The 26021-nt window shown below is 39.8% G+C and overlaps 1 protein-coding gene across 1 annotated transcript in view; it reads right to left on the bottom strand.

Moving 5' to 3' along the window:
• Window positions 1–17337, bottom strand: part of Arhgap6 (Rho GTPase activating protein 6) — a 475573-nt gene extending 458236 nt beyond the window's left edge. The window contains exon 1 of the mRNA XM_005411385.2: window positions 15654–17337. Coding sequence (XP_005411442.1) covers window positions 15654–16241 — 588 coding nt within the window. The 5' untranslated portion in view covers window positions 16242–17337. The remainder of the gene's footprint in view (window positions 1–15653) is intronic.
• Between the last annotated feature and the right edge of the window lie 8684 nt (window positions 17338–26021).

Below are 26021 nucleotides of genomic sequence, written 5' to 3'. Positions count from 1 at the left end.
TTTTTTTTTTGGTTTTTCTCCGGTACCAGGAACTGAACTCACGACCTTGTGCTTGCCAGGCAGACGCTTTGCCGCTGAGCTAAATCCCCAGCCCCCACAAAAACCAAACTGCACGGGAAATACTTCAAAGAATCAACAACTGTGATCTCATCTTATTGAAAAGTTTTGCACAGAAAAGACATCACCAACAGAGTAAAAAGAAAACCCACAAACTGGGAAAAACTTTTAGCAGACTGTCCATCCGACAAAGAACTTCTACCTAGGACATATAAAGAATTTTTTAAAAATCAGACCCTCAAAATTCAAAGACCCAATAAAAAATGGGTATCTGAGATGAAATCACACTTCTCAGATGGAGAAATACAAATGGTAAATAAATATATGAAAAAAATAAGTTCCACATCATCGGTCACTGGAGAAATGTAAATGAAAGCAACACAGATTCCATTTTACCCCAGAAAGAATGGCCATCATCAAGAAGTCAACCAATAACAAATGCAGGAAGAGCTGTGGGGAAAAAGGAACCCTTCCTCACTGTTGGTGGGAGTGTAGACTGGTGCAACCACTATGGAAATCAGTGTGGAAATTTCTCAGAAAACTAGTATTAGAAGTCCCATTCAACTCAGCTCTTCCCCTTCTAGGTATATTTCTAGAAGAATTGAAAACATCATACCACAGTAATATATGCATACCCATATTTATAGCAGCACAATTTGTAAAAGCTAAATCTTGGAAACAACCCAAAGGTCCATCAACTGAGGAATGAATAATGAAGATGTGGTATTGTTAGACCATGGAGTACTGCTCAGGTATAAAGAAGGATAAACTTGAGTCTTTTATAGGTAAATGGATGCAACTAGAGACCATACTCATAAGTGAAATAAATCAGATCCACAAGTGTAGACATCATATTGTCTCCTTAGTGTAAGAACCTGAAAAGGTAAATAAAACCCTAAAGGTGCAATAGATATTGTGAAAAGGAAAGATGTTGCTTAAAGGGAAAGAACAACTAGGATGAGGGAAAAGAGAAAAGAAAGAAAGAAGGATGGGAAATATATATATATGGCTATACAAGGATAGCTGCGATAATTGTACTGCTGATGTCTACTAGTTTATTGAAAGGAACAGTTAATTCTTAATTTTTTTCTGACGAAATTTGCATGTTTACATGTGGTAATCTGAACAACTAATTTGAAGACAACAATATGCAATATAACAACCATGGTTGAATCCCCACTATCTTGATTAGTGAAATTCTGTATCATCTCTAAATTTTTTGTTATTTTTTATTCTCTTTAATTGTTTGATCAATCTTGCATTCTTACATTTGGCAATCTGAGCAACTTTGTTGAAGATAACAATATGTAACATAACAACCATTAACTTCCTATCAACTTGTTTTGAAATTCGGTATTGTTTTTATTGTTTTTGTGTTGTTTTGTTTTTGTCTTCATTGTTCTTTTGTTTTCTTTTCTCTTTAAAATAAAAAATGCATACAAATGTAAAAAAAGATGTTATTATGAAGTTAAAAGGCTGTACACAAAGAAGAAGAAAGAATTTACAATGATAGGTAATGGCCTAATCTTTTTAAAGAAAAGAAAACAACTGCATTTTCTGTATAAAAAATATTGCATAAAAACATTAAATTAATTAATTGGAAGAAACCCTTGTGTGTGTATTAAGTTAATTATCTTCCTGACATTACAATTTCTTATTCATTTATCTGTAAAAGAGACAAAACTAGTTTTTTGAATGATTTTTAGATTCATTTAAGGAATGTTTATATAAGTTATATCTACCATGTCTTTATATAATTTAGAAACTTTGTGGGGAAGCTGGGCATGCAGGTGCATGCCTGTAATTCAAGCACTATTGGGAGGCTGAGGCAGGAGGATCACTGCAAGTTCAAGGCCAGCTAACTGGGCTACACCGTGAGTGTATTGCCAGCCTGAACTCTATGGCAGCATCCTGTCTTGAGAAAAAAAAACTTAGTGAGGAGAGTCAAATGCTTAGCAGGATTTTAAACTTTTTCTATGAAAAGGATATTTCTAGATGAAAAAGGTCTAACTAAGCAATCACCACCAATTTTCTTTTCTGCATAAAGCTCCCGCTAGACAGAACTGAAAATTCAAAATAATATTTCAAAGATATGTGGACCATACAATTTAAAAAAAAAACTTAACTCTGAATGACTGATTTCAGCTAACCGAACCCCATGCAACAGCTTAAACACTTGATCATTTCCATAACATTAGTCATCTTTCACAAAGCATTTTCAGTATATGCAAAAGTAATATATTACCAATTTAATCATAAAATAAAAGACTATAATATTGCCCTTACAGCAGAGCAATATATTTGATGAGTTCCTGCATTAGAACTGCTGGAGCTAGGCTGATACCCACATCCCAATTCTTGACCTTCAAGACTGAGAACCATTTCCACATCACTTTCCATTTTTATTTTCTCAGTATTTGGACAAACATATTCCAATACCACCATTTATTTATGATACATTAACATTAGAAGCCAGATTCATCACACCTCCTTAGGGGCTTGCTGAAATCTCCAGAGGAATGCTCTTATATAATGTGAAAGCCACTCTTGCTCTGGACCTTTCATTTAAATCATGAAAAGAAGCAGCCTGACTCACTCATCTACAGATGGTGAGCTCTAATCCTCTCTCGCTACCAATCATTTGGAAAATGTCTTTGGGTCATTGGTTTAGCTTTTATTTAAACTTTCCTTCAGTTCTCGTTTGATATGATCACAATTCTTACTTGTCAAAAAGAAAATATAACTAAACATTGTATTAATGCTGGGAAACAAAACTACATTAGCCTGTATTTCCTTACCAACAACAATAATTCTATAGTAATGACCATCAGCATAACAGGAGAGGGCGAATATGTTTGTAGCATGATGGAAGTCCTAGAAAGATTGGTTTTTAACACAATTACAGGAACATTTTCTATGTCCACTATGATCAAAAGGAAGAATTATGAAGGTCTCCATTTGGGAATGGAATGGTTGAGCATAGACTGTGAACATCAAAGATGGATTTTATCAACTTTGAAGAAATTTTTCTCCCAGTATTCTATTTTTATAGCATACTGAAGTCAGTCTAGACATGCTAATGAGCATTACAGTCAGATTTTGAGGAAATAAACCATATGAGTATAGCTGGTATTATCTCCATTTAGTGATGCTACCTTGTTATCCTGCAGAGGTATTAGTGAGATGAGCCACAAAATGCAGTCAGCTTGGTCGTGTATGATACTGGTACTATGAGAAAATGAGAATATGCCAGGCTTGAAGTGAGATGTTCACTGCCATTTACCAGCTACAGTACCAGAGTTGGACCTGGAGAGGAAAGCTTTCTAACATTCTCACTATTCTACAACCAAAAAGTATCTGATGCAATAAAAATTTCTGTGTGTTAGAATGAAGACTTCCCCTTGGTCTGTTGGCATGTCTTAGGTTACACCAAATCCACAATGCAAGTCAGGCAAATTCCTGTGTGCCAACTCACTAAGCCAGAATGCCTGGGGCAACAGCCTGCTGGTACTCCAAAGCTTATCATGAAAAATATAGCTCACTTAACAACTTGCAAAATAAAGTTCCCATTGCCTGCTGTTTTTATCCAGTGTTCTTATTCATTTGTTGATCATCTAACCCCTCTTTGACTGCTATACTGGAATGACCAAAGTTTCTGGCACATGCAGTTGTGGGTGCATAATAAATATTTTTATTATGTTAACTTATTTCAAGTCCTACCTTCATTGCTTCCTAGCTGTGTGACTGGACATGCCTTCAATTTGATTTAACCTTGCCTAGCCTTTTTTTTTTTTTTTGCATCTTTTTGTACTTTCTATGTGCCAGGCACTTTCCAAGTAATTATGCCATGGAATCCTTACAGCACCCTTTTGAAGAAGGTACTTTCCTTATCCCTTTTTGATAAATGAAGAATGTGAGGGATAAGAATGTTCAGTAGTCTAGTGAAGGTCACAGGGCAGAGCTGGGATTTGAACCCAGGCAGTCTGGTTTAGATCCCAGTTTCACACATTCACTTCAGTTCTTCTCCACTATGTCTCAGTGATCCAAGTTTCAGTGTCCTCATCCATAACAGGAAAGTTAATACTATCACCCCACACAGTTGTTTTCATAACCAAAATTTGGTGACCAACCTACAAATACTACCAATACTAATTGTTTTTTCACTTATATCATCGCCATTACCCATCAAATATTATTGAGTTGAAATATATAAGCAAGAATCAATTAGAAGTTCCAACTTGAGCAGAACTATACTTTTCTCAAAAGCCAGAAAACCTAGTGACCCAATCCAGGATTTTCTGGTTCAAATTATTAGGTATAACAGAAGTCTTGTTATAATAAACCCCAAGTGACATAGCTACTGTCACCTAAGGCTTGTCTTTCCCCTTCTCCTTTCTCATCTATGTTTCAAAGCACCAGATAGCCCAACTTGAAACACGAGGTTATTAGAACTGCATGCTGAGAATTAATCTAATACTTATTCACACCTGTGATCCTGTAGGTGATATTAATTTACCTTTTCCATGAGGAGCCCAGGTCTATAGAAATGAAAACATTATTTTCTTGACCCTTAAGGCCACAAAACTCAATTCTCTTTCAGTTTCTCCAAAGACACGATCAACTTCTTAGGCTCAGGATACTCCTCTTGGGTCCATCAATATGTCATCTAATAAGGGCTTTCCCAAATTGCTTTTAATTCTAATGGCTCCTGAAAATCTTTGACTATTCTATAGCTCTGTTGAGATATGGATGGGAATTTTTTTTCAAGATTAAGAGTAATTTTTAAATCTCTGCCTCTTCTCAAAAATAATCATTGTAATATCTTCTCTGTGCTTACTTCCAAAGTGTAATAATCAGGACAGAGAATTTCCATGGTAACCAATCTCAGAAAATCTCAGAAAATCCTAGGGCTGGCTGCTGACTCCTCTGTTGAATCTTCTAGAGCTGTTACTACCTCCCTTGCTGCATCTTCAAAGAAGACATGTAAAACACATTGGACCTGGACCAACAAAATACCTATTCTTCTACATTTCTGCTTATGTTTTCTATAAAACATGATATAGAAACTGTATTTGGTATATTCTGAAAGGAGTAAGCATCATTCTTTTTTTAATTGAGGTGAAATTCACAAACTATAAAATTCATCCTTTGAAGTATACAATTCAGTAATTTTTTGTATACTCACAAAGTTGCACCGTCATTACTTATATCTAGTTTCAGAACATTTCATTACCCTAATTAAAAATCTTATACTCATTAGCAGTAACACCCCATCTTTCTATCATGTCATGTTCTTTTTTTAATTTTATTTTAGAGAGAGTAGTAAATGAGAAAAAAAAAAAGAACAATAGCAGCATACCAGCATCGCAAACATAAACAAACCAAAGCAAGAACACTTAAAGTGATACAGGGTTTCAAGACAAAATAACATGAATTAACAGTGGCTGTTATATTACATATCACTATCCTCAACTACATTGCTCAGATTACCCGATGTAAGAATGGAAAATTGCTCAAACCATTAAAGAGAATAAAAAAATAATTATTAGATAAAACATTAGAGTAAGGTTCTGACAACTACTAACCTACTTTCTGTCTCTATTCACTTACCTATTTGGGACATTTTATATAAATGCAATCATACAGCACGTGGTCTTTTGTGACTAGTCTCTTTCATTTAGCATGGTGTTTTCAAAACTCATTCATGTTGTCATATGCATCAATACTTCATTTCCTTTGTTGCTAAATAATCTTCCACTGAATGGATAGAACATATTTTGTTTATTCATTCATCAGTTAATAAATAGTTGTTTCCAGTATTTTGGCTAGCAGGAATAATGTTGTTATAACAATCATGTACAAGTTTCAGTATGGGTATGTTTTCATTTCTCTTGAGCATACCCAGGAGTAGATTTCTGGGTTATAGGATAGCTCTGCTTAATATTTAAAGATTGACAAATCCTTTTTCAAAGATGCTGCATTGTTTTACTTTTCTGTTGGAAATGTATGGCAGTTCAAACTTATATACACTCATGTCAACACTTGCTATCATCTGTCTTTTTGTTTGTAGCTATCTTGGTGGTATCGCATTTCGTTTTGATTTGCCTTTTCTTAATAGCTAATGAAAATATTCTTACCAATGAGCACAATAACTAATTTCATTTTTCACACATTACATCCAAGGGTTTTTTTGCAATATTATGACGTACTTGTAATCATTGTCTCACTCTCTTTATCTAAGCAATGCTTCAGAGAGGATATAAACTTTAGAACAAGATGTTATGGCCCAAAGGCATATCTCTAGGATATGGGAGAACTACTGTCAGAACACAACCTCTCTCAGTCAATCACTAGATTCTGGTATGAAACACACTTTCTTTTATTTAAGCACCAGATTGGGAGAATCAAAATTTTACTATCAAAGCATAAGTTCTTGATTCTGCAAATCTTGAATATTTCATGACATGAATCAGAATCAAAGTTCATTTATTTGGTTATAACCTCTGGTTGAGCCATAAAATAGAGATGGAGCCATCTCAGATAGATATGGAACCAAATCATCAAAAACGAAGTCAGAAGGTGATAAAATAACCTCTGCAGGGAACTTTTACGTTAAATTGTAAAATCTATATCATTGTGCTCAAAGCCCAGCCAAATCTATACTTTACTAACTTCCCACTGCCGCACTCAGTTCTCCTTCGAGTATTCTATGTTCCCTATTAAATAGGCCATTGCTCTTGCCAGAGGAGATCCTTTCCTTGGCACAATTCTGCTCATCCTCCTTTTTCAGTTGAGACATCCTATACTTCCTTAGTCCATGCTTCCATTTCCCTTCAGTACTGTGAAAAATTATCACAGATGCAGTGGTGTGAAATAATACAGATATATTCTCTTACAACTCTGCGGCTCAGGGGCCTCACTAGACCACTATCAAGATGGCTGTAGAGCTGTAGTCCTTCTCTGGGCTCTAAGGGAGAATCTGTTCCCTTGCCTTTTCCCACTTCTGGAGGCTGCCGTATCACTTTGCCTATGGATCCTTCCTCCATCTTCAAAACCAGCAAAGTAGCATCTTCAAAATTTCTCCCACCTCTCCACCTATACCTCTCTCTCTTCTTTTCTACCTCTCTCAGACCCCCCCCCCACTGTCTCTACCTAACCTTCCTTTTTCCCTTTTATAAGGACCCCTGTGATTGCATTGGTCCCACCCAGATAATCCACAATAATCTCAGATCCACAAAGTCCCTTTTTCCATGTAAAAAAGCCTACTCACAAGTTTGGGAGATTACCATATGGATGTTTTAGGGAGGCATTATTCCACCTACCCTCCTGTAAACCCTTCTGTCATAATGCCTTAGCACTCTGATTAAGTACAGAGACTTATTAATAAAATCATTGTTATCATAGGCTATAAGCATTTATGGGCCAGGTCTGTTTGCTCTGCACATATCCCATAGGTTTGGTGCATAGCTGGCACTCAATAGCTTTTCAAGGATGACCTAGCTGAGTGGCCAGTTTAGTTTTGCTAAACCAGAGCTCCTGGGAGACAGACAGGAGGAAGGCTAAGATGCTATCGTAAAAGGAGTTCTAATGTCTACCTAAGCAGGTTGCATTTCAGTCCATTCATACTGAATCTCGTCAAAGGTTTTTGATTGAGAGTTAATGTTATTACAACTGTGTCTTTGGGGTATGAGGTCAGGATAAGAATAGGATCAATTGAAACTAGGGTGACCAAGCAGGGCTACAACCAGTGAGAGCTCAAGTAAGGCAGAAGCAATGAGAATGAGAAGCTAGGAGGGCCTTAAGGACTTGAATACATTTTACTCAAATCCTTTCTAGAATGGAAAAAGCTAACACTACAGGATATGATAACTTATAGAAGAATGGAGAAAGAAAAGAGGAGAAGCATGGAAGACGTTCTGGCTTGGTAACCCTAAGCAAATCAACAAGTGGAGATACCAAGCAAAATAATGAATATATAAAGTGGAACACTTTTAGCGAAGGGGGAACTTTTTTGTTTCACTGCAGTTATATAGAGTGTGATTCCAGTGGTCACCTTTAAGCAGATGTTCAGCAGGAACTTTAAAAATATGTGTCAGGTGCTCAAACACAAGACCCCAGCTAAACACAGTGAGGAGTTTCCCCTAGACAGATTTTGGCTGAAGTCACTAAAGTGAATGAGATAGTTAAAGGAGAATTACTTGAAAGAAAAGCAGAGTGGTGTGGGTGGCTGGACTACGAACAAGCCCAGAGACAAAGGAGTAGGACAAGGCCTTGCAGGTGAGGAGGAAATTAAGATTCTTAGTGGGTAGAAGGACAAACAAGGAAGGACAGTACTGTCAGTTCCACTCAGAAGTCTGGCCAAAGAAAGTCTAGTAAATGCAAGAAGGGTAAATGTGAGACATTTTTAGGTAAATGGATGCATTTCAAGACATAATCTTAAGCAAAATAAATGAGACACACAAGTTAAATATCACATTGTTTCTTTTGTGTGAGAAACCCAAAGTTTAATTAAGGAGCAAAAATGGAGACTAGATATGAGGAAGTAGGAAGAAAGTGTTCAAATGGGAAGGACAGCAAGGGAGGGGGAGGCCTAAGGGAAGAAAGGGGAAAGGTATTTTAAAAAGAGAGTTGAAGGGAAAAAGTGGAAACAAATCTTTTGTAAATGGGGAGAGGAAGAAGGGTTGAAGGAAAGGAAGGGGACTGGGAAAAAACATCAAGCTACACACGGATACAAATTTCCCACGATGAATGTGATTATTATGTATGGCAAACATGTACTAATAAAAAACGTTTGAGAGCCTTGTAATTTGAGGACCTTTGAAAGAATTGTTTCATAAAGTAATGGGGATGGAAAAGAGAGTGCCAAGGTTTCTCGGGATCAGTTGAGAACGAAAATAGTCATGCCCTTACTCTGTCTAAAAGTCTGGCAGTTGATATTAAGCGTCAAGAAGGATTTCAAGGCAGTTCTGCACTCAATTTGAGTTTCGGTGGCTTAAGTGTGCTTTTTGGTTTTTTTTTTTTTTTTTTTTTTTTCATTTTCTCTCTTTAACAGTAAAATAAGGAAGTCCAGTCATCTAATCCTAAAATTCTACAGAAAATTCAAATTGCAAGTGTCTATGAAGTTGTTTTCACAGTGTTCTCTAAGTTAAAAATTACCACCAAAAAGAATTCTAGCAGAGAGGTAGTTCACTAAAAAAGAAAGCATGAAAGTTGAATCACTCTTTCTAACTTAAAAATTCTTCAGGCATTATGATGATTTCAGATATAAATTCTTGTAAAACACCCTTTGTCAACTTCCCGTTTGAAGCTTTTTGCTCTAATTACTTTCACTTTAGTGATATAGGTGAACTTGTATTTTTAATCACAATACAATTCATCTCTACTCCACTTTAAATGTTACTTCTAGTTTCAATCTTTGTATATTTATCATTCAAACCTTCTCTAGAAAGATATTTAGACATTCCATATTTTTATATCTTCAGCATCGCTTGGCAATCATATTTTCCGATTCAAAGCCTTGGTTGATATATAGCAGGTAATAAAGAAATGACAAAGTGAAGTCACAGTGCATGAGAACAAATGGTGCTGAAACACAAAACCTAGATCTCGGTGTTTTGTATTCAGAGTGTCTCAGTCTTTGTATTACTGACACTGGAGGATACTTTCTTTTTATTATGAGAGGCTGTCTTTTCCATTATAAAATGTTTAGCAACACCTCTGGTTTCTACTCACTGATGCCAATAGCACCCCCTGTCCAGTGCTGGCAGTAAAAAACACCACTAGCCATTACTAACTGGACTCTGGTGTACAAACTGTCTCTGTGTTGAGAACCACTGTTCTAAAACCTAGAAAAAGGCCAAATTTTATGAAAACAAAGAGGAGTAAGAGTTTTGCATTCAAGTACTTTAACAAAGCAAGAAAACAATTTGCCAAAATGGAGAAGTAGAAAACATTAGGATTACATGCCAGTTCCCATTTGTTTACAGACTGCTTGGTATTCTTCACCTATCAGGTTAATAATATCCCTTCGTTATTGCAGACTGATCAGGTCCTCAGTCTCCCAAGTGAGTATACAGTGAAGGCTAAATAAAAAGAGGCAAACGGAATGATTTCAGGGCTCCAGGAAGATCAAAGCCCTCTCAGAATTAGAGATTCTCTCAGGGCTAAGACCAAGACCTTCTCTGGGTGGCCTGCATTTACTTAGTTATCAGAAGGGAGGGGAGTACTCAAGAAGGGCAGGACCACTCAAGGACTTCTCCAAGTGAGAGACTAAGTTGATCCACCCAGGAGTGAGATGCCTGAGGCTTCAGTCTTTGTCTAGTTGAGGTTGGATCCAGGTGTCCTTGGTTGTGACCTTGTCTTGTCCTTTGAGGCCTTCTGGCTTCATCTGCCATTATAGGCCTCAGTAGGGATCAACGACTCATAGAGGTTCACTTGCTATGAGTCCACCCCCCATGTCCAAACAAGCAGTCTAGGCTTTGGACAGACTCATAAGTAAACATGAAAAGCCAACTGGTTAATTTAAGTCCTACTCAGGGCTGCTTCATAGTGGTCTCCATCACTCACCATTTCATGTATCTAAACCAAATACCAGACCGATTCCTCTAAAATGCATTGCTGATCATGTTATACCCTCAGGCTTAAAAAACCACCGATTTCCCCTATTCCCTATAACAGAGTTTCTCAGCTGTGGCACTGACTGCCTTGGCCAAATAGCTCTTCTTTGTGGGTCTGTCCTGAACACGTCAGATGCTTAGTGGCATCCTTGCCCTCTGCAGTATACAGCAATATAAACTCCCCTGTGGTAGGCAGAATAATGTCCCACCAGTTATCTATGCCGGAATCTCTGTTATCTGTGAGTACATCATGGCAAATGGAATTAAGGTTTCGGATGCAATTAAAGGTCACTAATCAGATGACCTTAGAATAATGAGATTATTCTGGATTATCCAGGTGAACTCAGTGTAATCACAGAGTCCTGAGGACAGTCGGAGAAATAAGTGACTAGGGAGGAAAGGACAGGAATGTGACATGGTTGACTTTGAGGATGAGGGAAGCGGGCCACTTGCCAAGGAAAGACAGCAGACCCTAGAGACTTCAGCAGGAATACAGTCCTTCCAATGCCTTGAATTTAGCCTAGTGAGACCTGGTGGAACTTTTAATCTCTAGAACTGTAAGATAGTAAGTTTGTATTGCTCTAAGCCATGAAATTTGTGGTTGTTACAACAGTTGTAGGAAGCCAATATAGTACCACCTTCACCAGTTTTGACATGGCAAAATGTCTACAAACACTTCCCAATGTCCCCTGTGGAAAAGTCACCTTAAGGTTCAGAATCACTGATCTATATAAGTGTCCAAACTCCTGAGAAATGAACAATGATACTTTTTAAAATACTTGGTAAACATGATCACCCAACTAACAGGGAAGTACAGCGCATGCTGCAGGCCCAAAAGATCTTCTCACTTCAGACACACTCTACATCCTTTCACCTCTCTGTAGATGTCATGCCAAGGGGTTTTTTGGAATGTAAAGAATGTGCTTTGGCTGTCCTGTCATTTCTATCCACATCTATAACAATCCCCCTCCGCAGTTTGCTAGAATTCTAGTTTCATCAGGTTACTGCATTGAAAACCCTATGATTGCTGCATACATTAAACTGCAGGGGTCCTAACATTCCCTTCCAAGCACATTATTTCTCTGAAGCCCCTGTCATTATTCTTTGTCTGAAACGCTGGCATTACCAAAATCTCTCTGCCTTTGTGTATCTATTATCTTCTCTCTCATGAAGAGATCTTTCCTTTTCTCTCCTTGTACATGGCAGACATCTGTGAAAATCAAGTTGAAGTATTCTCTACAGAGTGAAGACTTTCTTGACCCCCCTGCAAAAGGACAGGGAGTTACCACTCTTCCTGCTTTGGTCTCCTGTAATGCTGATCCTTCTGTACTGTGCCTGTTGGTTGGCTACTTCATCCCCTTGTTAGACTATTAGACTGGGAGTTCTTTAACAGTAGAGGAGGGCTGGGGATTTAGCTCAGCGGCAAAAGCGCCTGCCTGGCAAGCGCAAGGTCGTGAGTTCGGTTCCCGGTACGGGAGGAAAACAAAACAAAACAAAAAACAGTAGAGGACATATTGAAGTCTCTCTGCATTCCTGAAACTAGAGAAATGCTTCTGCTCAAGAAATTTCTGCGAGCCAGGGTAGTGGCACATACCTGTAATCCCAGCCACTCTGGAAGCTGAGGCAAGAGGATTACAAGTTTGAAGTTAGCTTGGGCAATTAAGTGAGACTTTATCTCAAAATATAAAAAGTAAAAGGGGCTAAAGATATTACTCAGGGCTCCCTCAGTTAAGTCCATAGTACAAAAAAAAATATCTGTGACATGAATGAAGAAAAGTATGAGTCATGGATGGATGTAAAGAAATAACTTTATGCGTTACAGAAGCTGGTAAACTCTCAGTCAGCTATGGGCACAATCCTAACTCTGTTCCACAAGAATGAGGAGGACTGCAGGATTGAAACCAGAGACTGTATCCCTGTGTCTCTATTCAGGGGTATGGCAGAGCTTGGCTACTAAGAACACAATTTGAGAAACATGCACCAATTCTCACTATATACCGTGTAGCCCTTTGCCTTCTCCCCTTCTGTACTCACAGATATTCTATCCAGCATGTCCATGAAACAGATGTTGTTAAAGCAATGCTGAAACACATCATGTGGAAATATGAACAGAGTCATACCTGACTTTGCCTAACACCTTCCAGGATTAGGCCATAAAACAACCATTTATGAACACTGAGTGAGCACAAGGAATAGAGCTACAGGCATTTATGAGAGTCCTGGGAATGGGAGCCATTGTATCAACAGATTAGATTAAACAAGAAAATCTAAAATCCACTAAATGGAAAAGGATGTAATCCATCACTGGCTAAGCCTAAAAGTGAGCTCCCAGGTTTTCTTATAGATTCAGGGGAAGAGAAACAGAAAATTTGTATAAACTATTACAGGTACATGAGGTTTGCAGCCTGACTTCAGAGGGATGCTCATGGTTTTAGAATCAGAAGAAGGCCCCTGAGAAACTCCTGGGCCAGCTGATAGTCTTTTGCTTGACACTAACAAGATAGTCGGAATGAGGCACTATATTCAACTTTACTAATGTAGCTGCTTTCATTTGAGGTGATTTCCACCCCCAGAGGATATTTGGCACTTTCTAGAGACACTTTTTGTCATACTGATAGAGAGGAATGCTACTGGCATCTAGTGGGTAGAAACCAGGGGTGCTGCTCAACCACCTGTAATATGCACAGCAGCCCCACAGCAAAGAATGTATCCTCTGCAGATGTCAATATTATCAAGTCTGAAAGTCCCTGAGCCTGAGTAACAGGGATCAAATCTGGATGAGCCTGGGAAAAGTACAGGGATCAAATCTGTATGAGCCTGGTCTCCCTTCCTTGGCCTCTAACCAACAGTGCAAGGTGCTCCTTTGCTGGACTGTTGACAATCATTAAAAAATATTCTCTTTTAGGACAAAGACTACAGCTTGCTTGCAAATGAGAAGGACAAGCACTGCCCAGCAAGATGAATTTTCTTGTTTTTTTGAGAGAGTTACAGAGTATTAAACTTTTCAAAAGTAATCCAAGTCATTAAATCCCAGACCTAGGATTTAGGTTAGATTATCTCAGTCTCTACTAAGCAAAATCAGCATCAGACCTACATGTCAGAATTCCATCCAATCACTTCATATCTCCCTTTAACATAAAGAGATTCCAGCTACCTCATCCCCATACAGACATAAAACATTTATGGAAAAAAATCTATTTTTGCTAGATGGCTATGTACTTAATTTTAACCACTACAAAAAGGTAAAAGTCAAGATATATGACCTCCATCAGAGTATTCAAACATGATAAGGAAGTCAGATGTCACTCAGTATTACTGCAGTTAGTTCAGATATCTGTCCACTGATTATAAGATTTTGATGGATAAGAAAATAATTTTCAACAAGTGAGATCATCTACAGTCAAACACTTTTTGGTCATAACAACAATCAACAGTGTCTGTATAGTATATTCTAAATACACTATATGCAGTTACTACAGAACTCATGAACGTTCTTAATAACGCAATTGACTTCAAACACGTATGCCAGTGGCTATCTAATCCAAGAAGGTGGCTTCCTTTTTCATTTATCTCAACTCCTTGAGATTAATCTGATAATGTATGCTTCTGAAACAGAAGCAGGAATCTAGCTTCTCCTGAAATGCAAGAGTTCAACATTTTTATTTTTGTTAAAAAGGCTATGTACTTCAAACTGAGTCCCCTAGTTTGAAATTAACATCTGCTTGCTGCCCCCAACTTTTTTGCTGCTGCCTCCCTTCCTCAAGAAGATGGTCAGCACAGTTAGGCAGATTTGTTTGTTTTTTTGTCATCCATACCCCCTCAGCAGCAGCAGCAGCAGCAGTCACTTTGGCACAGTAACTAACATTAATGGTATGTGATGCTAATATTTCTGATAGATAATGCTGGGGTCTGTTTCCATTAAAACTGAAATCTAAATTATCTCATGTTCATGGAGCTGAGTATGATCTTGGATAATATTTTCAAACTGTTTTGCTTGGTTGTGTTTCCTTTACTTAGTCAAAATCTCCAACAATTACATAGTATTCCATTTCATTTCTGTAATGCTAACTGTGCTTTAAAATATTTAATTACAACTGACGGGGATCTCCTTTCCCTTATGGAAACAGATCCAAGGCAAATCTATAGAATTTGTGGACTAAAAGGGGTAGCAATTGGTCATTTTTAAACCAACTACTATTTATTCTCTAAAAGCCTGCTGCTTTCCAAGTACCCATCAACCGCAGTCTCCCAATAGCTCTATTCTCCATTCTTAACCAGAAAGCAAACATTTTAAGGGTATCAAATAGCTGCCTCTGAGTTCCCTATTTACCGTTGATTCCTGATTCATGTCTATTTCACTAACTACTAATTGTCCTTAGTGGAATTTGGGCATATTTCCATGATATCTCATACTCCTAGGCAGAGAAAGTATTCAGTACCATGGATTTCTGAAATTACACCTTTAGAGAAAAGAAATCCAAACTAGAGAATTCTAGTAGTCCACAAAGACTGCACTCTGCCTACCAAATGCATGCTCTTAACGACATCCTTCAGAAAAATGCTCCTGTATTCTCTGTAGGACAACCAGCTGGTACATACATCAAAATACCTTTCATCTGACTGTTATAAACAGCTTATTAATAGATCATTAAAGTTTCAAAAAATATCAACATTCGGTGAAGAAGTAAGAGGACCCTTTGAAATTGCCTGCAGCACAAACAGGAAATCAGAACACCATCTCTTCCACTAGCTTTCTTAACTGCTCCAAAGTGAAGCCAACCAGTCCTAAAGGACACTCAGGTGTCCACTAGGGGTGTTCTGTTTCCAAGCACCCTTTGACTAGCCTGAGTCTAACAGCTACACCACGGAAACCCCTCGGGGGGTGCTTGGTATTATAAATATAAAAAATTAAACACAGCTCCTAGAACTGCCTGGAGTTTCCAGCTTTGGGTCACGAGGCGGTATGGCACTGCTCCCTACCTCGGACTTCCACACGATGTAGGGGTGGCCACCACGGCTGTTGGATGGGGGCTGAAACTTCCTCTGCTGGAGCCACCTCCTGGGAGAAGCAAAGATGCCATTGGGGCCTCCTCCAGAGGAACAGAGGATGCTGGTGGTGCTGCGGCCACTACCTGGCCCGGCCAAGACCGAAGGCAGGTCCCAAGCCATGCTCTTCTTGAGACTACTTCGGCCCAAGGGGACCTCGTAGTCAAAGTGGAAGCTGCCAGAAGGTGACTTCTCCTGCGGGGTGCTGGGTGTGGAGAAGGATGAGCAAAGAGGTCTGGGTGTTGGGAGCCGGTTGGCCCAAGAGGTGGGACTCCTGGGAGAAGGCTCCGAGCGGTGGCCAAGACCTTCGGCTAGCGGGTGCGGGGAGCAGAGGCGGCCTGGTGTGGCCCCCAGGGCACAGCCCTCTGGGCCCTTCTCGCTCCCGCAGCGGCCGATCAGGGCTGGGTCCAAGCTGCGGGTCTGGCGCAGCTTCCTCTTGGAGAAGCCCTTGGCTGAGGCCGCGCCGCCAGATGCGGGCGAGGAGCACGAGAAGACGCTGTGGAGCAGGCTCTGTGCCGACATCTCGGAGAAGCTGTGCCTGAAGGCCACCTTTTTCTCTCTCTCTCCTGGAATCCGGGAGGCTTTGGGCTGGGAAAAGAAGGCGGCTTGGGAAAAGCTGCCAGGCGGGACACGCTGAGGGCAGTGCCCGGCTCACGCGCCACCAGGACGCTCCAAGTGCCCCTGAGGGGGCAGCAGCAGGAGATCCATCACCAGTCCTCTAGGAAAAAGGGCTCCGACAGCTAGAACTTTCCCTGTAGCCCAAGTAGGAAACTCCGTAAGGAAGAGTTAGGGAGGTCAGGCGCTCTCTGGGTTCCCCGCTCCAACCAGCCAGCGCCACTCCCCCTTCCTAGCTTAGGCGGGAGACTCCGCGCTCCGGCTCGCTGGCTCTGGACAACCTCGAAGTCTCCAGCAAGCTCCTCCTCACAGCCTGAGGACAGTCCAGAGGGCTGGGGACGAGGTTGCCAGGGTGTGCGCCCAGGGAGCGTCCGCCGCGCTCCCCAGCTCGGTGAGAACTTCTCCCGCGACGGAGCTGAGCTGCCCAGCTGCGCCCTCGGCGCACCCTCGCTGTGCCCTTTCGCCTGTGCCTTTGCTTTTGGGTTCCGCAGGGCTGCTGCGCCCACTCTTTCGACTGACAAATCCCAAGAGTGCGTTCAAGTTCAAGACTCCTGCTGGAACTCGTGGGACACGGTGAAAGCTTCGCCCAGGGCCTCGCAAGGGCTAAGTGACTAAGACACTAGAGAACTGCCGACTGCGCTCAGCGCTTCTCGGAAAGGAGGAAGCTCAGGGGACCGCCTCAGGAGCGGGTGCCCGCGTTCCTCAGTAGAGTGACACTTGATATTCGCAGCCAGCTTTGGGCCTAGGACAGGCGCAGAGAGGTCCCCACACGCTCTCGCTAGAGGCAGCGGGTAGGGAGTGGCCGGGATGGGTAGGGCCAGAGGAACAGAGGATCTGGAGCAGGGGCGGAGCCTGGAGCAGGAGAAAGCAGGACGTGAAGTTTTCCAGGCGCCTAACCTGGGAAAAGCGTAGAGAGCGAGCAGCTAGCCGGTCTCCCTAGGAGAAAGTCCAGAGGAGGAAAACGCAAACCTTCTCCCCAGACTCCCCTCCCCCAGACGGAGGGCGCTCCTTCTCCACTCACGTTTCTGGAAAGGAAGGGGAGTGTCAGATTGCACCCCACCCACTGGTGTCGGATAGGCAGCCTGGGACTTTTGTACTGAAGTTGGAGTTAAATCACCACCACCGTGATTTTTAAAAAGGACAGACGTGCAGTCAAATGCTGCGGTTGCCCATTAACCGGTTGGAGGTGGGGAGTCACTAAGAAAAGTGGAGGGGATGGAGTCCTCTCCGGGTAAGGGTCGTGAGAGTACAGAGCATTCCAAGAGGAGGGTCAGTGGAGAAGGCACAGAGATAGGCGCGGATAAAACGATCTGTCTCCGGTTCTGTCCGGAGCCTCGAGGTGCACCAAACGGGGTGGTCATAACGCTGGGGAGCTGGAAAACGCTGGCAAACTCAATACTCCGAGGTTCCACATGAGTCTGGAAGCAGCTTTTCTGGCCCGACCCCCAGGACCAATAAAGGGCAAAGCATCAGCCACCTCTTGTGAGGCTTTTGATGGAAAGCTTAAATTTTGCAACCGCGTTTTAACAACCGTCTTCACGTTTTAACAACCGAACAGACAGAGTGTTGGAAATACAAATACGTGTGTACTTTTTGTGTTTGTGTGTCCCCTTTTACCACTTTGGAATGAAAAGAATTTTATATAATTGGGAAGATCACTTTATTATTTCTTTTATGAAAAAAATTACAATGAAATTATAAACACGGGTATTTGACCAAAAAAAACAGTTGCCTTAATAGTTGTCTAAATTTGATTTTAGGATTTGTCCCTATATTATTCCCTATATTATTATCAGGGGATAAGTAACTTACTGTGACTTTTAAAAAAGTCGTTCGATGTCCAAATACGTAGAAGGAGAAAGATGAGGAAATCTAGCAGAGAATTCCTTACCTCTACAAAGGACTGTGACAGGAGTCTTCGCTGTAGGCTGTACTCCTTTCTGTAAATGCAGGGGACAGGGGGCACCGGGATTCCTTCCTGTACCTTTAAGGAGGTATATGCAGCCAGAACACAGAGCCACATTCTAATTTCCCAGCGCCCCAAGGCTATCTATTCCTTCTCACCCTGAAAGGCATAAGTATTTTCAGTGGCTGTCCGTCAGTGTGCAGCTGAGAGACAGCATTTACGATCCCTTGCTGTCCTGCCTGACTACACACCTCCAAACAACTTCGGGGGGTGGTAATGTTTGCTTTCTTCCCTTCTCACACAAGGCACCTTGAAAGTAAGTGTGTGGGTCTTGCCTGACTTTTCTTGGGTAACAATACCTTGTAACTTGTCACTAATTCTGAAAACACTTAGTAGTAGTCTCTACTGCTGGAATGCCAGCGTATGGTTGGTTATGCCTTGCTGGATTTTGGCATTTGAGGTAGATTGTTAACAGAGTCACACTTCACAGGACCACTTATAACTCCAGAGAGTGGAGTAAATGTAATTTGTAACTCATATGAGTTCTACGTCTCTAAGCCCATATGATGAATATAGAGTTGAAAGCACAGCCTGCTGCAATTGTGTAGGGCTAATATGAGTTTCCTACAGAGACAAAGGCAAGCATTCATGGTGCAGGGTAGAAAGCCAATGAGCAGAACTCTTCTATTGGCACTCTGGGGCTTGCCGTACACACGTGCCAGTTAATTCATCAGCTTATTTCCCATGAGTCTTGACCCTCCATTAGCGTGAAACTTGCTTCGTGGTTAGACACAATGAATAAGTTATTTTAAATACATTTGTGCGAGGTTTAACTATGGACCTGGCTTAAAAGGCACACTGTTGAGCGATTCTATTGTGTAAACCTCGTGGAGTATATTTAAGCAAACCTAGTTGGTACCTATCAATCACTCAACCTGGCTACTTGATGCAATCAAAAGATGCAATAACATGAGATGTGTGAGGCTGCTGCCACTGTGATACAGCATACTGTTTTACAATAAATATTTTCTAAAGTGGGAATACACTCTACAATAACAATAAAAACTATAGTATACGTATTCCAACCATGTAGTCATTATTATAAATATCAGGTATTCCATACTCTACATAATTGTGTGTGCTCTACTTTTATAGTATAAATACCACAGGTTTATTTACACAAACATTACCACAGGATGTAATGGATTGTACTATTACATCACTAGGGAACAGGAGCTTTTCAGCTAAATTATCATCTTATGGAATCATGGTATATATGGTCCATCGGAAATGTCCTTTTAAGGCAAATGACTGTATTCATTTAATTAAGCTGGAGCTCATTTTAAGAACTCAGCTGATGTAAGTATGTGTGCATTTGGGTAGCAATGTGATGGGTCTTCCAGAAATAAAGATTTTGTAAGAAATTACATATATTTGATTTTTGATATTTTAAAAGCTATTTTGATTGTCAACCTGACTGATATTAGGTCTATATTGCAATCATGATTTGTGATGTATTCATTTACTCCCAGTTAGGGCATCCTATTTTATTCTTATTTGTTACATAATCCCTTCCACATTGTTCTTTCTGACTGACTGTCAGGTTATGCCAAATGCATTAAAGGAAGATCTTTGCATTTCATTTACCAGTTTCAAGACCAAGTAACTGTGTTTCTTCGGTCCCCAGAATTTTGTCTATAAGTCATCAACTACTTTCAGAAGCAATATAACGTCTAGTCTAAAAATAAATGGTTTTTAGATACACTTTTAAAAAGGTCTGTAATATTTTGCTCCATTATTAGGGTATTTGCTACTTAAAAAGTAGTGCCACATTTGTTTATGAGTATTTTTTTCTCAGAGGCATAATTAAAGCTGTAGCAGATTGTTTTATTAAGGCATAGAGGAGTCTGTTTAAGAAGTTCAGGATTTTTTTTAAATGACACTATTCCATGTGGTCATAATCCAGGAATATCCCACTGGAAGTTATAGAATCCTGTGTCTGACATCAAGGTATCCTTTTGTCTGGGATCCTAGAGAACTCATCAGTATTTTTTCTATCTCCTCGAGAGACCATGCTACAAACATACACATCTTACCATCAAAGAATGTATTCTGGTGCTAACCTAAATTTCCCTTTTCTTAACATTATCCCTTCAAATTTTTCATATCTCAAGCCAAAATTCCTCTTTACTCTTGGTGTTTAGACCCCTGAGCTATTTGTAGATTTTTATCATGCCTCTTGGGTCTGACTTTGTGGTTTGGCTACACTATAAAGTTGGTATTTTGCTTTAAAGCCATCATTGTTGATGATGTTCTCTGGCTTCCCTCTAGTTGCTTATTCTGTTTCAGTCCTGAAGTCCAGGTTAGAGCAACCAATTTGCCCTTGTTTGTTATATAATTCCATTGCTTAAATGGCCCCAAATCACAGTGAACTTTCTGATTGAGTAGCATCTAATATTTCAGACTTCTATCTGATTGGCTCCCAAATCTTAGTCAGCATCACTGATTTTTGTTTCATCTTGCTCATGTCTCCCAAACTGATTGTGATCCCTCTGATATCATTTCCATGTTTTTAGTGGGTAAACAATTCGTAGCATCTCACTCACCCATAGAAGTCAAACGTTTTGCCTCCAAGCTCCTGAAACATGAAAAAGGGGCATCTTTTTCATCTATGTGACATGGAATATACAGGAAATGTGTGGAGAACTTTTACAGGACTTAAGAGTGCTAATTACAATAGCCAGACTACCTCAGGATTAAACTATTTCGTGATTGAAACTAGGAATTTTTGCAGTTGAACTACTAATATTTCTTTAGATTCCTATTCCAGAATATCCTTGGAATGAGTATAACTGCCGAGGCATTGAAACTGCAAGTAATGAATGTCAATGGAGGCAAACCCAGAGTTTTTTAATACTAGTATACTTTTTATCTTTTGTTAAATTTATGTACAAACATGCCAGCTCTGTATTTCATCCTCAGCTAGGGTCAAAATAAAGAAAATCCAAATGACTATTATTATTCGTATTTCTCAGTCCCCCTCCCACTCTGTGTGCCTCATTTCATTATCCCACACCAATTGTGACCCTAAAAATATCTAATTTAATGAAGAGAAAAAATTCCTCTCTCTGTCAGCATCTGCACTGAACACAAAACAGAAAGTCACTTGGAACACTGTATGTACTCTCATTTTCTGGGTGAACAATAGCATCATGTCTGTTTTCTAGTGTTCATTGATTTATTCTGGTCCAGCGGTGGTGAACCTTTCCACACATGCCACAGTGGGCACGCAAAGCCCTCTCTATTGGCACACAAGCCAAGTCACCCCAGCATCATGCCAGAAGCCCAGTATCGGATTTACAGATTTAATTGCAGAGTTGGCCCTTTGGAATAAATAAGTCGGTTTTGAATTGCAGTTTGGTCACTCGGTCTCTAAAGGCTCTAGGCTTTAGAGAGCAGGAGTTTTGCAAAGGCATATTTTTCACTTACATGTTTATTTCTTGAGCAGGTATGAGTACAACGTGTCTAAATATCAACTTGGTACCCAAGTTAGCAGGACAGGTGAAAAGTAAAGCTTTCCAAGAATCTTAAACCTAGCTGCAACATGGACATGATTAGAGGGCGCATGTCCACTCCTGTGTCAAACCTCTATTACTGTTTAGCTGTGGTATTTGAAAGAAGCTTCCAACATCAAATCATGAATTCATGACAATCATCACTTTTATTGTTGGCTTTGAAACTTGATCTCAAGAAACTTTGAGGAATATAAATTGCCTGAAAACCAAATTTAATTTTGGTTCATAAAATATTTTTTAATACAGCTGGGTGCAAGTGATGTTCTTTCTTTGCTAGTTTTACTTTTTTCTTCTCTTTGTGGGTGAAAGTACTCTTTACTTTTAATTTATTGGTACAATTTAGATATACAAAATGATCGCATTCATAATAGGGAATTTGTACCTGTACATGATATATCTTGATTCCTTTTTTTCCCATTTCCCTTCCACTCCATTCACCCCTCTTCCTCTCTTTGTTTACAAAGCTTTGTTTCCGTTTTATCCTTCTTTTCTCATTTTTTTCTTTCTCCTCCCTTCCTTACACCCTCCTTCCTCCCTAGTTCCCCTTTCTTTTTGAACAGTGTATTCCTATTTCAGAATATCTATTACATATTTTGGTTCTTATTTACACTTTCAGTTTCTCACATAGAGATGCACTGCAATATTTACACATGTGTGTCTGATTTGAAATAAGATTAAGATTATGGTCTCAGGGTGCATCCATTTAGTTATAAATGTCTCAAGTTTATCCTACTTTATGGCACAGTACTACTCCACTGTAAAAAAAAAAAAAAAAAAACCCACATCCTTATTTTTCATTCATCAGTTGATGAGCGTTTGGGTTGTTTCCAAGATTTAGCTGTCAAACTGTGCTGCTACTCTCCAAGTGGCAAAAAAATCTTAGCCAGTTATTCCTCAGACAAAAGGACTAATATCTAGAGCATATAAAGAATTTAAAAAATTAGACCCCCACCAAATTTAAAGACTCAATACAGAAATGGGCATTTGAGATGAATACACACTTCTCAGATGAAGAAATACAAATGGCAAATAAATACATGAAAAAATGTTCAACATCACTGGTCATTTGAGAGATAAAAATTAAAACAATGCTGAGATTTCATCTCACCCCAGGGAGAATGGCTATCATTAAGAAATCAACTGATAACAAATGCTGGCAAGGCTGTGGGGAAAAAGGAGCCCTTCTCCACTGTTGGGGGAGTGCAGAGTGGTGCAACCACCATTGAAATAAATGTGGAGATTCCTCAAAAAGCTAGAACTAGAGGTTCCATTTAACCTAGCTATGCCCCCTCTTGGTATCTTCCCACAAGAATTAAAAGCATCATAGCACACCAACCTATAAGCACCCATGTTTATGGAAGCACACTTTATAATAGCTAAATCTTGGAAAGTACTCTTAAGAGTCTCAAATTAATTTTATCTGAGCCTGGTATACGGTTCACCTGTGCTAGCTACTTAGAAGATTTGAAAAACTGGTTGCAGTAGTTATAATACTACACCCCAGAAATGTGTATGAATGTCAATGTAAAAAATAAAATAAAATTTTTTTAAAAGATTGCAGAAATAATATTCCATAGCATGTTTCAGAACTATTTTTTCAGGATGAAGAATTATGCAATAACATAAAAATGTTGATAGACATATTTTATAAATTATTCTAAATGTTCATAATCTAAACATTCTTCAATATTTCCAAATTTAAAAATAAATAACATGGTTTTGTTCTCTGAAATTTTAATTTTTCCACCAGAATCCTCACTTCTTTAATATTGGGTGGAAATGTGAGAATCTATTTTGCCCACTATTTTTTTGGGTGACAAGGTAGGAATGGGTATGAAAGGGAATGAAAGAAAGGGTAATTGTTACTATGCCCAGTGTAGTGTGAGTGTATGCGCTCTCGCATGTATGTGTGTGTGTGTGTGTGTGTGTGTGTGTATCCTCACCAACTTTATTAAGAATTTACTGGGCTGGGGATTTAGTTCAGTGGCAAAGCACCTGCCTGGAAAACGCAAGGTCGTGAATTCGGTTCCGGGTACCGGAGAAAAACAAAAAAAACAAAAAAAACAAAAAAAAAAAAAGAATTTACTTACAATGTATAGATGGAGTTGGACAACTGTGTAGACCCATGAAACCACCATCATAATCAACAGATAGACCATCACCAAAAAACTATTATTAATGTTTGGTGAATACTGACAACTTGATTTTTGCAATACATGTGATGCTTGGATAGTGCCTTCAGTCAGTACAGAAAGGGAGCAGGAGAAGATGAAAACAAGGGAGGAAAGGCGAAATAGTAGAGGATTTTCTTCTTGCCTTAAGTTATGAAGATGGAGGTAGAAATCAGACTGATATAGCTATAAGCCAAGTAACATCACGGATTGCTAGCGACCACTACAAGCAAGGAGAGAGGCTGAATAGATTCTCCCTCAGAGTCTTGGGAAGGAATCAACTCTGCTGACACCTTGACCTCAGACTTCAAGGCTCCAGAACTGTGAAAGAGTAAACTACAGTTGTTTTAGCCACCCAGTGTGTAGTAATTTGTTATGACACCCTTAGAAAAGTTATATATGTCCAAAGCACAGCTTGCCACAGCTTGGTTCTCCTACTTTGAAAAAAATGTAATGAGACCCAGAGCCAAGAAATTCATTGAGCAAAAGGTAATCCCAGAGGATTATTAAATAAAGCAAGAATACAGCTAAAGAGTGAATGTTTGTCACTATTTCATTTTCAAAGACAGGAGAGAAAAGATTGACCGGCCATCCTAGTGTTAAGCATGGTGTCACCGTCATGCCCACAGCCAAGCGGTTTGGTCCCTGGCATGACTCTATGCCATTAAGATGGAGTTTACCTTTTGCCTTGGGAAATTTCTGCCCTTTTGAGCATTTGTTCCATGAAATGTATCTGGGATTTAGTTTTGTAATTAGTCAACAACATGCAAAAAGGTATTGCAGGGTAAGCCAGAAAGGGACACTCAAATCCAGAGGAACAGGTGTTTCAGTTTTCCTCTTTCGATGTCTCATTCCCTGAGCATTAAAAGGGCTGATCACACACCTGAGACGCAGAAGTGTTCAAGTGCCAAAATAGGTCAGAGAGGAATGCCTACCAAAGGACACATTGGAGTTGCTCAAGCTCCTCACCAGATGAGAACCAAAGCCCGGTAAGCCTTTCTCTAGGAAAAATTCCCAAGGATTCAGTTTAAATAGCGGGGCTGCTTAAGTTCAGAGCTGGATGCCCTTCATTTGCCTCCTGTATGATTTATTGGGAATTCCTTGGGTATTTTTCACACTTCACTGCTTTGTGGCATGACACAGATTAGAGACATTCCAAGGAGCTCCTATCCCCCTTTCAAGATATAGGAACGAAAATAAGACACTCACAGGATGTGGATGAGGGAGCTAAATTCAAGGGATTCTCCTCATTTTAAATAGAAATTGCTCCATAGAGTTGGTAAATGCAAACTGTTAGAAGTTGTTGGCGGTTTATAGAACAGTGCAACTTTGTCCGCTCAGTCTCTAATATTCCCAAGACCATAAGCTTCCTGTAGATTCTTAGTACTAGAACAGTTCGTATCATATAAGAAGGTCTCCATCAATAATGATGCAGCAACCTCTGAGCCCAGTCTCATCTCGGACTTGAGACTTCTGGGCCCTGAAGGTGTCACTTTTTTTTCTTTTTTGGTTCTGGGGATGGAACCTAGGGCCTTGTGCATGCAAGACAAGAGCCCTACCACTGAGGCACATTCCCAGCCCCTGATCTCACTTTCCATGTCTCAGGAACCTGGAATTATCCTTAGGTATCAGTAGAACAGGTCTCTGTTGACTTGGCTTGCCACAGCAAGACTAAAGTGAGCAATACCAATATAGGCATATGTTTATCAAACTGTTGATTGTTCATTAAATGCCTGACCTTTTGTTGGAGATCTCCAAGTCTGAGACCTAAATCCATATGGATAATGTGTGTGTACATGATTGAGAGAGAGACAGAGACAGAGACAGAGACATCAATGAACCAACTGACCTTGTGCAGTTATTTAATTTCTCAGAGGTTCAGTTCTTCCTCTGATACATCAAAGTAAAAGCTATAAAATGTAGAGCATCTAATATGTTTGCAGGCATAAAACAAATACAGAATAACTACTACCTTTTATGAATAAATTTTGTTAGCCTGATCATAGTAATAAGACACATTGTATATAGCTTGTCC

The sequence above is a fragment of the Chinchilla lanigera genome, unplaced genomic scaffold (genome assembly GCF_000276665.1).
Source record: "Chinchilla lanigera isolate Chin_1 unplaced genomic scaffold, ChiLan1.0 scaffold00143, whole genome shotgun sequence".
Taxonomy (NCBI): domain Eukaryota; kingdom Metazoa; phylum Chordata; class Mammalia; order Rodentia; family Chinchillidae; genus Chinchilla; species Chinchilla lanigera.
This window is presented reverse-complemented; position numbering and strand designations above follow the sequence as displayed.